This window comes from Vulpes lagopus, chromosome 23 (assembly GCF_018345385.1).
Source record: "Vulpes lagopus strain Blue_001 chromosome 23, ASM1834538v1, whole genome shotgun sequence".
NCBI lineage: Eukaryota > Metazoa > Chordata > Mammalia > Carnivora > Canidae > Vulpes > Vulpes lagopus.
In genome coordinates this window covers 14,029,370-14,045,765 of record NC_054846.1, presented here as the reverse complement: position 1 = coordinate 14,045,765, position 16,396 = coordinate 14,029,370, and the positions used below count along the sequence as shown (strand labels likewise).

General features: G+C 33.2%; 1 protein-coding gene across 4 annotated transcripts in view; it reads right to left on the bottom strand.

Moving 5' to 3' along the window:
• Nucleotides 1–16,396, bottom strand: part of FBXW7 (F-box and WD repeat domain containing 7) — a 232,101-nt gene that overhangs the window by 18,722 nt on the left and 196,983 nt on the right. For 3 of the 4 annotated variants that reach the window (XM_041738580.1, XM_041738581.1, XM_041738583.1), the window contains 2 exons: nucleotides 11,748–11,830; nucleotides 8,608–8,749 (listed from right to left, as the gene is read on the bottom strand). In XM_041738580.1, coding sequence (XP_041594514.1) covers nucleotides 8,608–8,749; nucleotides 11,748–11,830 — 225 coding nt within the window. Of the gene's footprint in view, nucleotides 1–8,607; nucleotides 8,750–11,747; nucleotides 11,831–14,283; nucleotides 14,853–16,396 lie in introns of those variants that run through there. The other variant, XM_041738582.1, reaches the window with a different exon arrangement.

The window sequence follows — 16,396 nt, the reverse complement described above, 5'->3', positions numbered from 1 at the left end:
TAAAAACCATGTGAATAATTTAAAATGTTAGAATTAAAAAAAAAAAGTTAGAATTTCCCCTCATGATAATCACGTAAAACATTTAAGTAACCTTGTGATATTTAATTAAGAGAAAGAACATCCTTGAGCAGGCTGATTTAAGTACCTCTGTGAATTATTATGTCCATTTTGGAAGTGGGTGAAGAGAGAACAGTAGGTGGGGTTTAGAGCTAGAAAGATCTGGATTTTGACTTTTCATTTCTTGCTTAAACTGGGAATCTGGATTTTATAACATGTGAAATAGATAATAACTGCAAACTGAGAGATACCAAGGATCCAGGAAGCCTTATTTAGAATACTTTTTAAAAGTACTTTAAAAAATCTGTATCCCTTTAGAATCTACACTGAATTTCATTTCTTCTTTTCTATCATAAAGTGTAAATTATGTTAATACTATCAAACACTTCAGTTGTACTCCTCCCATCGTACTTATCACAAACATCATTTTATTTAACCATGAAAACTCTGGGAAACATTCCCATTTTATCACCAAATATGAGGAAACACAGGCTCTAACAAATCCTTTTTTTTCTTTTATTTCTATATATATGCATACCCAGAACATTCTTCTGGAATACTCATCATGTATCCTTTTTAGTTAGAGGATTGATACATAAAAATAAAAAATACGCATATACATGTATCTGCATACACATGACCAATTAAAAGCAGTTCATTTGAAGGTAGATTGTTTTGTTCAGTTTTCCTTATATAGCTTCAAATCCTGGTTCAAAACTTACTTCTTTGAAAAAACTTACACTGATCAATCTCCACTCATCTCTGATCATTTAGTATCAATACTATAAACTCTGATTTATTGGTTTACATTCCTCACAGGACTGAAGGTGGGTTTTCATAACATGTTATTCTTCTGCATCTACATCATAAGGATTCATGGACACTATTCTAAGGACATGCCAATTTGGGTGATGGACAACATACACTGACTAGATTAAAATGCAGCTTTAATTAAGTAACTTGATAGCATAATAATTTTAATGCAAACTTCTTAAACCCCTGTGCATATGTGAATGAATGGCTGCCTTAGAAATAGTTTTTGGAAGTGCTTATGGTTCAATTTTGATATAAAAATAAAGATATCCTATATAATCTTCTACAGTGAAAAGAGTGAAATACCTTTCAACATATTACTCCTCTAAATACTTTACATAAGTTAATAACATCAATAGCTACTATGAATATTTGTTTTAAGGTAATATACATGTCTGACGTTTTCTTTTTTTTCAGTTAATGTGTTGTCACTGTTTTCTTAAGAAAGAAAGGAAGAGAAAAGCATTATCAATACATGATACAGAACTGCTAACGGATGGCAAATGTCTATTTTCAAGGATTTTAGGGATGGGGTATAGAATGAAACAAGCCAGATCAGAAGACAAAAACTAATTCAGATCTTAAACATTAAAATCTTAAACATTAAAAACTGTGTCAAAATTTCTACATATTTAAGGCAAAGTCCATGACAAAAATTATGCTGCATAGCAAAATATTTCTAAACAATGTTTTTGCTTTAAACACTATTTGATTTAACAAGTCAGATAAAAAGTATACCTTGATTTAAATTATACATACATTCAGCAGATGGCACTTTGTGACATTTTATTGAAAAGTATCACCACTGACAAGCATTAGCAACATAGGCTATAAACTAGATAGTAAATGAGGCTGTTTCCACAACCACACATATTCAATAGTGTAATAATTACTTAAAGTCACATCTGCCAGATGGTTCCAACAAAGGTATGAACCATATAGACACTTTCCTCTCTCTAGCCGGATTTCTTCCCTGAAATCCAGACCACTATATAAAATTGCTTACTCAGTATGTATTCTTAGATATGTAACAGAAACTTAACACGTCCATGATCTTTCTCTTCTGATATGCACATCCACAATCTTCCCTATTTCAGTAAAATGTAATTCTATTAGTTGCTCAGGCCAAAAACTCTGGAGTCATCCCTGACTCTCCCATTCTCACCACCATCAGATGGTTCTGATCCATCAAGAAATTTTAAGGTCTTAAACTTCAAACTATATCCAGAATCTGACCATTAACTACATTCACTGGTCTAGCTACTACCATCTCTCACCTTATTATTCCTATAACCTCTTACCCAGTCTCTCAACTTCCCATCTCTACCCCCTTGTTCTATTCTCCACAAAACAGTCAGTGATACTTACTCATCTGCTTAAAATTCTCTAGTAGCTTCCCACCTCAAAGCAAAAAACTGAAGTCTTTAGGTTGGCCTACAAGGTTCTAATTTCTTACTCTTTTCCCTCTTGTTTACTCGCTTTAGCCATAAACACACCAAGCATGCTCTGCTTCAGAGCCTTTCAGCTTGCTGTTCCTGGAACAGTCTTGCCTTCATATCCACATGGCCTGCTTCCTTCTGAGATCTACCTACTCTGGGCAACCTGTCTAAAATTGCAAACCATTTCCAAACCCCTTAACCCCCATTCCTTCCCTCTCCTGACTATGGTCTAAGTTCTGTGAGAAAGGGTTTTTTGGTCTGTTTTGTTCACTACTGTATCCCAAATCCAAAGTAGAACCTAGCACCTGACAGGTGCTCAGTAACTATTAATTAAATAAATAAATGAACCCCCAAAGAGTCAGGAAGTACCACACCACTACCATCTCAAAATTCTCTCCAGAGTATTTCTAGTAGATATTTGACATTATTATTAGAACTTAACTTGTTTAGTCTGGTTCCAAGATTGGTTCCAAATTTTGTACAGATACATGATTTACCAGTAAGGGAAGTATGTGTTAACTTGAAGACCTAGCAGTTAAAGAGTATATTAAAACAAAATAACAACAACCCACACCAAACTTTAATGAGGAATAGTGGAAAGAGCACTGAATTGGAGATAAAAAACCCAACCCTTGGAGAAGATACTTCCACTAATTAGATTACAGTTTAACCTCTGCAGGCCTTCGTTTCTGTATCTACACAAGTGATAGGTAATTCTGATAATTATTTTATTTCTGTCCTGAAAAATATTTGTCCCAGATAAAAGCATCTTCCTTTGCTCTTTTATGGTAAAGTTATGTGAAAACATATTTAAGGGGACAGGAAAAACATTCCAAATTTGGAGAAGATCAAGAGAAACAAAACTTACTTTGTGGATAAAATTGCAAATGCAAACTTGAAAATTCCCCATGGAAGTGGTATTTTATTTCAGATAATTAGAGAATGCAGGTAGGAGAGAATATAAGGAACACTGAATCGTAATCAGGAGCTTGGGTTTCACCAGTAAATTCACCATGGAACTATGAAAGTCCCCTAATTAATCTGTCTCAGAGACCCCATCTGTATAATGAGGGGCTTGGTCCAGACCAATGTTTATCCAAATGCCGGTTGAGGAGTGTAAGAATCAGTCCTAAAACTCACCATCAAAGAATCTGATGCAGTGGTCAAGGTGGAGCTGAGGACACTTTATGTTTTAAATAAACAACTCAAAAATAAATGAATGAATGAATGAATGAATGAATAAACAAACAAACAAACAACTCATCCAGTATTGATGCAAGTGACTCACACACCAGTAGTGGTTACTAGTCTGGATGACATCTAATATAGCCCATTCAGACAAACATTTTATGACTTTGGGCAGTACTGTGCCTGACTGGGCAGTACTGTGCCTGAATTTCATGTGGTCAAGAACTCACTTCTTATAACTTTTTTAAACTCTTCCTCACATAGGGTTTCTTGATCATATTGCCTCAAATACAACTGCAAAGTAATTCTGAATTCATTTTCTTTTGGCATTATCAATATTTTGTTGACTAGCAAATAAAAAGACCTAAATAAAATAAGTTAGAGAACATGTACAATTTCTAAGTGTTAACATGGAACTAAATTAAATCCTTCAAAAGAGTTTTATTCCACTTTTAATTTCAAAACACAGAAGTATTTTCTACATTATTTAAAAATATTTTGAAGGTATTTTCAAAGTACATTCACGGTTTTAGTGCAATACAAATTTGTTTTGATTAAAATAATGCTAATACAGTTAGTCTAGTAACATTTGTATGAAGCTGTTTTTAATAGTCCTTTTTTAGAACTGAGAAAACTAAGGCTCGTAAAGGTTACCTCTTGACCAAAAGAGGAAACTAACGTTTACTGAGTCTCCACTATATTTCCAAATACAGCTTTAAGCATATTTACATGTTGTCTTCTATCTGACAACTTTTTGGTGTTAAATCTGTTTTATAAAGAATGAAAATAAGGCAAGAGTGGTTACATGATACCAACAAAATTCCCTAGTATTAGGAGGTAAAGCCAAAATACATACTAAGATCTTTTTCTTCTAAATTGTATGTGCTTCTCATTGTATCAGGGTACTTCTTTATGTAAATTTCAACGTAAGATGTTATTGTTATTGGTGCCTTTTCTTGCTATAAAATTTTCAAGTAAAAAAACCTATGTGTTAACACCCAAATGCACAAATATACAAAATGACCAATCTCTGCCCCTAAATAAACAGGATGAAGCATCAATCTGGTTGCCAAAAAGAGCAGAATCAATGACTACTAAAAATTTAAACAGTACAAAATTTCTGGGTTTTTTTTTGTTATGTTTTGAATTTCTACTTCTATTTTGTAGTGGTGTTTTGTTTCAATTTCCCTCTATCCAAAATGGTGTATCATTTGTTCTCATTCAATTTATAAATGGAATACAGGGTACTTTGTTAGAATAGATGGAGCTGGACCAAAACAATGCTGTATCACTGCCTTAGGAGCAATAGCAGAACAGTAAGGGGAAAAGCTCTCCCATTTTGCTTGTTATGCAACGGAAAAGTCCTCATTAAATACCCCCACAGCACATCTGTAGAAATCATGCCAGCTTAATTATCCCTCAACTATATAGCACATAGGTCATCTCATGACTCCCCCCATTTTACTATGAAATTATATCTCTCTACATGTTAGGCATGAAAGCATTGTAAGCTTTTAGGCAAGTGATTCATCTCTAGTTCCTTTGGCGCCAGCCCTGAAAAGAAAGGGTAATGTCCAACAATGAGGCCTTGGGTGTGTCAGAAATGGATATGGTACTCAAAGGATTAAGGTCCTGATATACCTGTCTAGTTGGCCTTTTGTTGCTAGTAGATTTCTTTGCTGCAGAATATTTATCTGAAAAAATACATATAATACTACATACCTTTGGAGTAATTCTACCTGTTATTCCTATTAGCTAAGAACAAGTTTTCTTCACTGCATCTACTTGTCATAAAGTAATCAAATGGAGTTTTTTGTTTGTTTGTTTTTACAGAACAAAAGCTAATCTAATGTTTTCTTTAGCTTATTGAATCTCTTTAATTCTAGGATACGACTTTTTAAAAACAAGTAACATTTCTGAAGATGGAATGCATCTAATAATCCATGGTATCTCAGACTTGATGACATACAATATGTGGTACCATGTGGACATTTCATTAAGAAAAGTATGAGCTAGGGGCACCTGAGTGGCCCAGTTGGTTAAGCATCTGCCTTCAGCTCAAGTCATGATCTCAGGGTCCTGGGATCCAGCCCTGTTGTTAGGCTCCCTGCTCAGTGAGGAGCCTGCTTCTCCCTCTGCCTCTGCTGCTGCCCCTGCTTGTGCTTTCTCAAAGAAATAAATAAAATCTTAAAAAAAAAAAAAAAAAAAAGAAGTATGAGCTAGCTAAATAAGCAAGCATTATACAAAGAACTCCCTAAAACATCCTCACTACAAAATAAAGCACAAATGCTCCCTTCTATACATCAATATTTGAGAGAGTTCTCTTAAAATTGGGAAAAGTCTAAATGACTAGCAAAGAATATTTTGGTACTCTAAAACACTGCTAAAGGGATGCCTGCATAGCTCAGTGGTTGAGCATCTACCTTCAGAGAAGTCTGCTTTTCCCTCTGCCTGTCTCTGCCTCTCTTTCTGTTCATGCCTCTCATGAACAGATAAAATCTTTAAAAAAAAATAACAAAATAAATATAACACTGGAAAAAATGGGCCCATATCACATACAAAATAAATCTCACTTTATGACCTTCTGATAAGAAATAAAGCTTTTCATATAAAATAAATATTTTGCAGGCTGTCCACAATGATGAGAAAACTACCAGTGAGAGCCTAATTTTCAATCATGTTGATACTTTCTTGTAAAAATGATATGAAATCAGGGGCACCTGGGTGCCTCAGTCAGTTAAGCAACTGCCTTTGGCTCAGGTCATGATCAGAGGGTCCTGAGATCCAGACTCACATCGGGCTCCCTGTTCAGTGGGGAGTCTGCTTCTCCCTCTCCCTCTATTCCCCACCCCCATCCCACTCACGCTTGCTAGCTAAATAAATAAATAAATAAATAAATAAATAAATAAATAAATCTTTTAAAAATGCTATGATGTCTTCTGCATTGCTCTCAAGTCCTCTGTATGCAAGCATGACAACACATACCTGTATTTCCATCTTTTTGGCTTAACCAGAGATGATAAAAATCTTCAGTATTTCTTTAGCAGTATGAATGTCTGAGTCCTACTTTCACCTCTTACTAATGGGGTAAATTTCTTATCAAAAGGATATAATAAAAAAAAATTAAAATTCTGAATGCATGCATAGGAAAGAATTAATTAAAATTAAAAAAAAAATCAAGAACCTAAGGTAAAAGAGCTGGGAGGAGGAGAGAGAATAATCCTCGGGGAAAGGTAAGTTTAATCAATATGTGCCTATGAAAATAGAAAAAAAATTCTTTGTAATTGTTGTTGTTCATAACATTATAATATGAATAGTACATTAACTTTAATTCCTCTAATCCAGATTCTCAATCTCAGCAACTGGTGATTTTGGGCTTCATAACACTTTGCTATAGGAGGCTGTCTTTTACATGGTCCCTACCCACTAGATGCCAGCAGTGTCCTGCCCTCCACCTCACCAGCTGCAACAACCAAAAATGTTTCAACAGAGGAAAAATCTGCCCCCTGTTGAGAACCACTGCTCTAACCTTTCAGTTACCAACTGAAGAAAAAAGGTTACCCTAGTTTCTCTGAAATCACCTGAAGGGCAGAAGACAATTTTTAAAATCCATTTAAAAGCAACACTGATTCAAGTGAATTTTCCAACTATGGAAGAAAAAGATTAGGACATTTATTTAGTTTTTGCCCAGGAATTTAATATATAAGGATTTACATAATGGACATCTTAAAAACTTAAAATATCAAATAAAGTCAAGTAAAGTATCTTTTTTCCTTATGTATTTTTATTCCCTTATGCATTCATAAAATACCACCAATCAAGCAGGAAGAGGTAAGGAAATATATTCATTTTACATTAGTGCCATGGCTAATATCAGAGACAGCTTCACTTTACATAATTTATTTTATTTGGTATTTACAAAGAATAATTAAGCAAGTGTTTACTCTAGGTCAACTATTTGTCTAAATACTTGATTTATATGTATTACCTCACTGGAAAAAGATATATCAATTTACTATCACTATTAAGAGTTATAAAGTTCATAAAAGAGGCTTGGTTATAGCCAAACTTCCCAGTAAACTTTCAGAGAATTTAAACGCTGGTAAAATACAGTAACCAGAATTTGAACATGATAAGCCATACATAAGCATGGCACAGATGAAAAGAAGCTGTATCAACTCCTGGAGACTACTAGGGTAACAGTGATGGGTAAGTCATCACCAGTGACTAATTAGCAGAGTTCCTACATTACTCCTAAATGTTTAACTTCCAGGCAATATATTTTATTTATCTTTTTAAAGATTTATTTATTTCAGAGAGAGAGAGAGTGCACACGCAAGTGGAGGGAAGGGTAAAGGGAGTAGGGGGTGGAGGGATCCTCAAGCAGGCTCCCTGCTGTGCAAGGGTCATGGTGCTCAATCCCAGGACCCTGAGATCATGACCTGAGCAGAAACCAAGAGTTGGTTGCTTGACTGACTGAGCCACCCAGGTACTTCTTAAGCAATGAATTTTATTTAGAAAGTACATTCAGCAACCCCTGAAACCCAAACATAAAGGAGAAAAGGAAGAAAGTTCTTATTATCTAAAAAGCAATAAAAAATGCAAATGCACACTAACACAAAATAAGCACTGGATTCTCTCAATTAATACACTTAAAAATTAAAATGAGCTCCCTTACTTTCAATAACATTTTTTTATTGACATATACTGCACATAACACAAAACTCACCATTTAAAATATACACTTAAATGGTTCCCAGCATACCTATCTTGCTGTGCAACCATCATCACTATCAACTCCAGAATATTTCCATTACCCCAGAAAGAGATCTTGTACCTATTAGCAGTTAGTCCCAATATCCCCTCACCAATCGCATAGCAATCACTAATCTACATTCCCTTGTATCGATTTGCCTGTTCTGGATATTTCATGTAAATAATAATCATGCAAAATGTGGCTTTTTGTGTCTGGCTTCTTTCACTGAACAAAATATTTTCAAGGTTCATCCATGGTGTAGCACATAACAGTTCCTTTTCATGGCTGAATAATCCCCTATTTTTTTGCAGTGATTAAGTAAAGCATTTCAAGTACTGTGTTTAGACATGTCACCTGAAACATTTTCAGCCATTCCTGGAGGCCTGTAGGTGGTTGGACAGATGTAATTCGGCGTCGTTGCTGCCCTTGGCCATTGGCTGCTCTCAGGTCTCCAAAAGTTGTTGGTGTTGCTGAACATGGTACAAGCCCAGTGGTACTACAAAAAAAAAAAAAAAAAAACACCAAAAAAACAAACCCACAAGAGTGGAAACAGAGATAGGCATTTATTAAGAGTAATGGGCTCTAATTTAATAATAATAATGATCTAGCATGTTTCAAACATCAATAGAATTATCACTTTCATTTGCTTATTCTCAGAGAGCAAGGATATACAAAATCTATTCCGCTATTCTTAGAGTTGGTTTCCTCCCTCCTACGTAGCCACCTGTTATTATCCCAGCAATGCTAATTGCAACCAAATGACAGAATCTCTATGGCAAAACTGCAACTTGTTGATACATACAAATAATGTTAAAATATATCTTTAGAAGATACAGGTCCCACCTCTCTTTATGACAGGTCTTCAGTAACTTAATTAAATAAAAGTTTAAATTTCCTTAATAAAAAGAGCTGTAAAACCTACTAATGCTTTAAAAGATTCATATGTAGAAGTAGGATGCTGAAATATCTTGGACTTTTCATAAGATGCATTCTAAATTATTTACAATATTTATCTATTTCTCTCCAACTTTTCACTGTCATTTATAAAGCTTAGCAGGAACAAGTCTTGATTAGACATAGATTTACTCAAAACAGTTAAATATTGAAAACTTACTATATTATATGTAAAATTAAATAAAATGAGATGATCTAACACTTCTATCCAATAATTTAAACTCTGAGATATTAAAGAAAACAAACCAACCTGAAATTTAGTTCTGCCACTAGCAAAATAAAAGAGTCAAGACTAGAAGATCTATTTCTAAAATTGTCCAACTCTCCTAAAAATGATGAATAGCAGAAAAAGTATAGTTATAACCAAGTTATTAATATTTTAAGCTTTACTTTCTAATTTCAACACATAATTAAATTATTTAATCTTGAGGTAAATACTGAATATCTCTATTTTAGGGACATTTGGAAAAAAAGTACAAGGAGATTCATAATTACATTTGTGAAATAATCTTCAATTTATTGAGCTATGATAATAAAGTATTTTAGATCCGAAGAACATACAAATTGTATACTACTAACACAATACCTAGCTCTGATAAGTTGCTAATGAAACAACTCCTCCAATCCTTCTCTATCCAGTGTATCTCATTATTTTGTTAAAAAATAAGTCTTATCACCAGATTTTACAGAAAAATCTATGTATCTACCACCTTTAAATCTTTTAGCATTATACATCTATGATAATCTCTAACATACAATTAAATTTTATCTTCCTGTCTATCAAATTGCAAAGGTAAGCTCTATTTTCTTCTCCAAACTGAAACAGAATGGGATCATGACTGAAATTTTCTAATAAAGAAGATGGAAAATCACAGCTTCATTCTTATTAGAAAATCTGTCAAAAAATTTTTAAAAACACCAAATATATCCTGACAAACTCTCCAAAAAGACATGGAAATCAATACACTGTTTCGTTTGCTTTGGTAAGATTATATGTTAAAAGGCTGAAAACAGAACTTGTACCTTTTCAAGTGCTTTCTCAATATAAAAAGTGAGCAACTAAAGGCAAATTTTATTAAACTGTGTTCTGTAGTAAAAATTCAGCATTTATTTACAAGCTGCCTTAAACACAACTGAATAATTTAACGCCTTTGTCTTGGTATCAGCCATATTAATATTAAACCAAAATGATACAGTTGACTGGAATCTACATATTAAAAATAGCACATTCTTACATTAAACTCAACTTTCTCATCCAAGAAATACTTTATCAAGACTAGAAGGAAAAAGTAAAAATGAAGTGAAGAGTTCCTCTTGTCTATGACTCCACACCCTCTGGTGGAGGTGCCCAAAACACAGTGAAACTGTCAAAAAGCAAAGGGTAGGTAAGAGAGAAAGGGACGGGACAATCATTAAGGGGGAATCACACAGAAAGCACTTCCTGAATAAAAAGGGGATAGTTTTATTTTTCTCGTCTATATCATCTCTGTATTTTGTGCATATAAAATGAATTATTATGATCTCTAAATTTCAGGGAAGAGCAATTGAAAAAAAATTTTCCTACAACTGAATGAAATAAAAATATAAACTCTTTCTTTGAAAAAAAAAAAAAGAAATGCAATCTCTAACAATGCTCAATCACAGAAACTTCAGTCTGAGCAATGTTAATTTTGTTGCCTCTTATATAATAAACATAACTTTAAATCAAAATATTTAGGGGAAATGAAATGTCACCATCATGAAGTTTTTATGGCTTCTATAGCTAACTTTTAATCAGTAATTTGAAGAAGTGACAATTATGCAAAAAAGACCCAAAAAAGCTCTGAAGATACTTCTGTCATTTAAATTTTAAAATACCAAATTCCGAATGACATCCAAAGCCATTTTTAATTGGCTGGGTAACAGATATTGTGTTTAAGTTAGCCTAATTAGCATGAGAGTTGGAAAAGTTTTATAATGATGTAAAATCCAAAAATGATAGAATGGTGCACAAAACAAGACTACAATTGTATTTAGTTGTTATGGAAACTATGTTACCAGTGTGGAAATGTATGTGTTAAAAACATAAGATCTACCAAGCAAATAAAAGGGGATTTCTAACACAGTAAGATTTATTTAGTAACTGTGAGGTTTATTTCACTGCTAATAAATGTATCTTCAATTCTGCATATATAAATATCTACCCTAGAATAGCTGTTGCTATAGTTACAAGATATATTTGCTCATATTCACATTTTAGAATTTACTTTTTAGAATTCCTTAAAATTTGTGATTTAGAAATCTTGTTCATAAGAGAAATTCTGCTTGTGTCTTATTTCAAAGTATTAGTAAGAAAAATATAAGCTATGGTGGTAGTCATTCTTTTATTTAAAATTATGTATTTCTCAATTTTTAGTGATCTCAAAATATGCTATAGAGTCAACAGTACTCGTTACCTTATACTTCTATGAGAATAAACTGGAAGAAATGCTTTTGGAATCATCACTTCTTTAAAGAAACATAAGAATAATAAGAGAATTAATTATTATACTTAGTATTACCTTGTGTATTCTGAGACTTTGCATGGTTTCTTTCCCAAAGAAAAAGAGCGGACCTCAGAACCATGGTCCAATTTTCTTTTCATCTATAAGGTAAAGCAAATAAGATAGGTTTAAAAAAAAAAATCACCTGTCCCAACTACCAAATCTTAACATATGCATTGGCAATACTGAAAAATATTCTTAATTTTCATATGCCTTAATTTTCATATTCACTAATTAGGCATAGTTAATGTATATAGAAAATAAATGCTTCATGGTTTTTTCTACCTCTTGTACTTTGTTTTACTCTTTAAAGACTAAGAAGGTGAATTCCTTCCTATCCAATATTTTGTCTAGAAGAATAGCATATGGTGACTTAAAAATTGATATTCATCATACATATTCCTTGAGAGTGATATACCTTTCACGTTTTCCAGTTTAAGAACCAACACAGGGGAAAAAAACACGTTAATACATACATTACAGAACCATATTTAACACGTCTCTCTTAGTGATCATCATTTTCCTTTAGAAACATAGCTCAAGATAAAATAGCAAAATTTAAAATTTCAAAAGCTGAATGGAAGTAACAATAATTGAATTTAAAACACACAGATTATTACAAAAGTATAAAGAGAACAATGTAAATAAAATGATCTTGAAAAGCAATTATAATAAGGCATAAACTATGAATATGAATATGGGCAATGAGGGGAGTAAAAAAAGTATATCTGTAAGAGGAGAGAAGTCTGAAGATGGTATAATAAAGGTGGGGGAAAAGCCATGAATTGATATTTACACAGAATATAACTTCACTCACAAATGCTCACTCAGGACAAAATATTCTAAGTTGAAAAGCAACACCAACAAAAAGATTTAAAAAGAACGAGTTAATCATCTTTGTAAGGTATATCCAATATCTATAGTTTTTAAGAATCTCCTTATGCTATATATGTGTAGTACTGTAAATACATTTAGAGTTGCATTTTGTCAACATCAAAATTGAAATATTTATTTTTAAAATTTTACCATCTGTTAACTGAGGTTACCTAACTATACATCTGTTCTAAAACTAGAAAATAAGATCTGTTAAGATTGAACTTTTTCTATTTCAACAACCCCCTGAGATTTGTGTCTTCTAATTAATTACTGTACTACTGAAAATTATGGGGAGGGGGTATCCAGAGTGATTGAGAGCTATCGTCATTTTTATAGCAAGGCGAAAACCCTTGCTTTGCAGCAGACTTCTTACCTACTGCCTCACATGGGAACATCATAACACAGCATGCTACATTATAAATACCAAAGAGAACCAACAAGACTCTAAAAATTTTTGAGCCACAGTATGGATAATAAAGACTATGTTTTTATCATCAGGAAAAAGTCTTCCAAAATACAGAGATGATCTTATGATATTAAGGGCTAGAAGGAGGGTATAACAAGCTAATCCATAATTTATACCTTAGTTCAAGAAATACCTACTGGAAAGAAATGGAATTGGTCTCATTTCAACCCTTCAGAAGTTTCTGTACTCCTTACATCGTTTTAGAGTGATTCCTCTCAAAAACCCTTATTTTCTTTCTCCAAGTAATTTTAATAAAAAGCAAAAATAAATACAATACATAAGCTTTAATATATAGACAGCCACGTGCTTGCACGTATATAAATTATAGACATGTATACATGTATACACGCAAATATATCTATCAAGAAGGTCGGTCAGTACAGATTACCTTAAAAATCTAGTTTTTTCATAACTTCTACAGATTCTTATTTTCAAAATTAACATGAGAAACTTTGATATTCATTCTAATTAAGTTGTGATACTGGCTTTCAGAACTTCCCTGGGTATCTTGTAAATACACATTGGTGCAAATGCCATTTGCCACCAAAAGCAAACTTTATTTCCATCTTAGAAATCCTTCAATGAATAAAAATGCCCAAAAAAGACATATCGAGGGAACCATTTAAAAAGGATTTTTTATTTTCAGAATATTTTACCAAATAAAGCACTTTCTGTAGGACTACAGAAGTCTTTTAAATATTATATTGTTTACTGAAAATCTTGACTTTAGAACCAAATATTAATTCTGCAATTTTCTAAGGGGCACAGAAAGTAAATACGATCTTTTAAATTATAAGCCCTAAATATCCTAGTGATTCCAGACTTTAAAAGAGTCAACTAAAAGAAGAAAGAAAAGAAATATAAATAAGGTATAGAAAAATTAAAGGCAAAAGATTTCACTAAAAGCCAACTAAGGGTAGAGTATTTCCAGGTCAGCATTTAACGGAGCCACATCTCCAAAGTCTAAATATATTTTTAGTGAAAAATTCCCAGATGAAAATATACATTTTATTTTCAATTTAAAGCTGCTTACAGCTTACGTTGTCTTTGCATTATTTGCTTACATTCACGTTATAAAACAGAATACCAGCCATCCAGCCACCCACCAAAATTAGAGGATACTGCAGCCATCTCTGATGATACAGATTTTCCTTCTCAGGCAGGCACACACACACACAATCATACAACACAGGAAGAAAACAGATTACTTACTTTGTAAAAAATCATTTTTAGTGTGCCGTAGAAACCCATATTTTCTGTATTTTTCCCCTTCAGTGATTCTGTGCCCCCGTGTGTCCGGCTGCTTGGCAGTCTCTGACAATATAAACCTTTTTCAGGTAGGTATGTCACAGATTCTAATGTGGACATGCTCAGGCACGTCAGAAAGGGAAGATCAGGGAGCAGAACCGGCAACAAAACTCCACAGTAAAGGCAAATGCAGCTCAGTATCAAACCGCTTCTCGGGACACACATACATACATGCAGCTTGACTGAGGAGAACTCGAGGGAATAATGAGAGAGAACCGAGAAGATTATTGGAGGAGACTATGCCCTGTCAAAGCCTTGACTGAACAGATTCCTCCCTCAGCAGCAGAGGGATCAGATTACATCTTCCCTTGAACACAGAATGGTGCAGTCCAGGATTCAGCAATGCAGACTGCACATCAATTATATGGTGATCCGCTCCAGGGAACCCGTAAGCACACAACGCACCGAGCAGAGGGAGGATGTGGGCAGCAAATGAGACCGCCCCCGCACGACAGCCCCCTTCCCCTTTCAAACTTTCAGGAGATTATTTTGTATTTTGTAAAACCTGCATTTCCGAAGAGTTTTAAATGGCAAGCATCCTTTCCACAAATAAGTGCTTTCAGAAACATTTTGAAAATGGAATATATTTTCCATACAGTCCTCCCAACAGAAGCTAAGCAGGCTATTTCCACTAACTGTTATCCTATTGCAGTCCTGGCACAGCCTGATCACATTTTTCAAGTAGCTTAGATGGTACAAAATGAGCCATCCCAAAGGGAGAAATTAAATATTCTTTGGGGGTATTTATGCTAAAGTAAACCAGTTTGGAGCATACAACATTTGCAGAAATTATGTAATAAGTTACATTTTAACCTGCATATTTCTTATACTAACATTTAATGAAAATATTCCCTATGTTTTTCTGTTTCACTCATGTAAAACATATCATGAAAATTACCACACACTTCATCAATTCTTAGTAATCATGACAATATATTTTTAAGACTATCAGACTGTTATTAAGTATATAAAGTTTGGCCAAAAGACTCTATTTCTCCAAAGACAGCAAAAACTGGGCTCATTGGAGAGTCTTACCCTCATTTGTGAATTTAATCTTGAGTAAACAGGAAGTATTGGACCTCCAAAATTATTTTGACAGTGTGTATTGCTTATCTTTAAAAAGGCATTTTACATAATAATAACAAAATACCAAAACTTGCCTGAAGGCAACCTTTTTCTCAGAATGACTACTTCACAAATCTAGATATTTTATCTTGCAACTTGCTACATGACTAGCTTCAGAAGCAATTATAAGATTCCTTGGACTAGAAAGGCCCATTATTAAGGGTCTTGTTAATTAACTCCTACCCTCCCCATTAACATTCTTTATTACAAGTAAACTGCGTGCCTATGGTGATTTAAGTACTTAAGTTTCTTGAGAAAAAAAGAAATACTATTTGGACTTACTCTGCTATAGTTAACAATTGACTTTCATTAGGTAAATGATTCGAAATGCTGCATAAAGTAGTATCATAATTTAAAAAATAAATGTTTACCTTTATAACTAAGACATTAAGTCAGTATAATGTCTTTTATTTTAAAACATAAATGAAATAAGACGATCTAAAATTTTATGAAGATGTACATCTTGGATCTTCTGGAAATTACATTCTCTATATTATATTATCTTTTTAAAAAATCTGACTCTTAATTCTTACTCTCAGAAAGAGTATATATATACGTACACAGCAAAAAGTTAGTTTTCTAAATAAACAATTAGCTTACTTCAAAGAAAAGTTCTTTTTAAAAAGAAATCTCTCTTAGCAAATAAAAAAAAATCCAACTGTTAGGATTGGACCCATAAACCCTTTGGTTAGAAGATTCAGAGAATTCAAGATTTAAAAAAAAACAAAACAAAAAACAAAGTAAAGAAAAATAATTTCCTCTTTATTATCCACCTCAATTCTGGGCTATCCGAAGAAACTTTTTATAAAATGAACACCTGAAATTTTCCCTAAAACTTGTCAGTGGTAACTAGCTTATTAGAGTACAAATGGACTACATATCAGTCATCTAA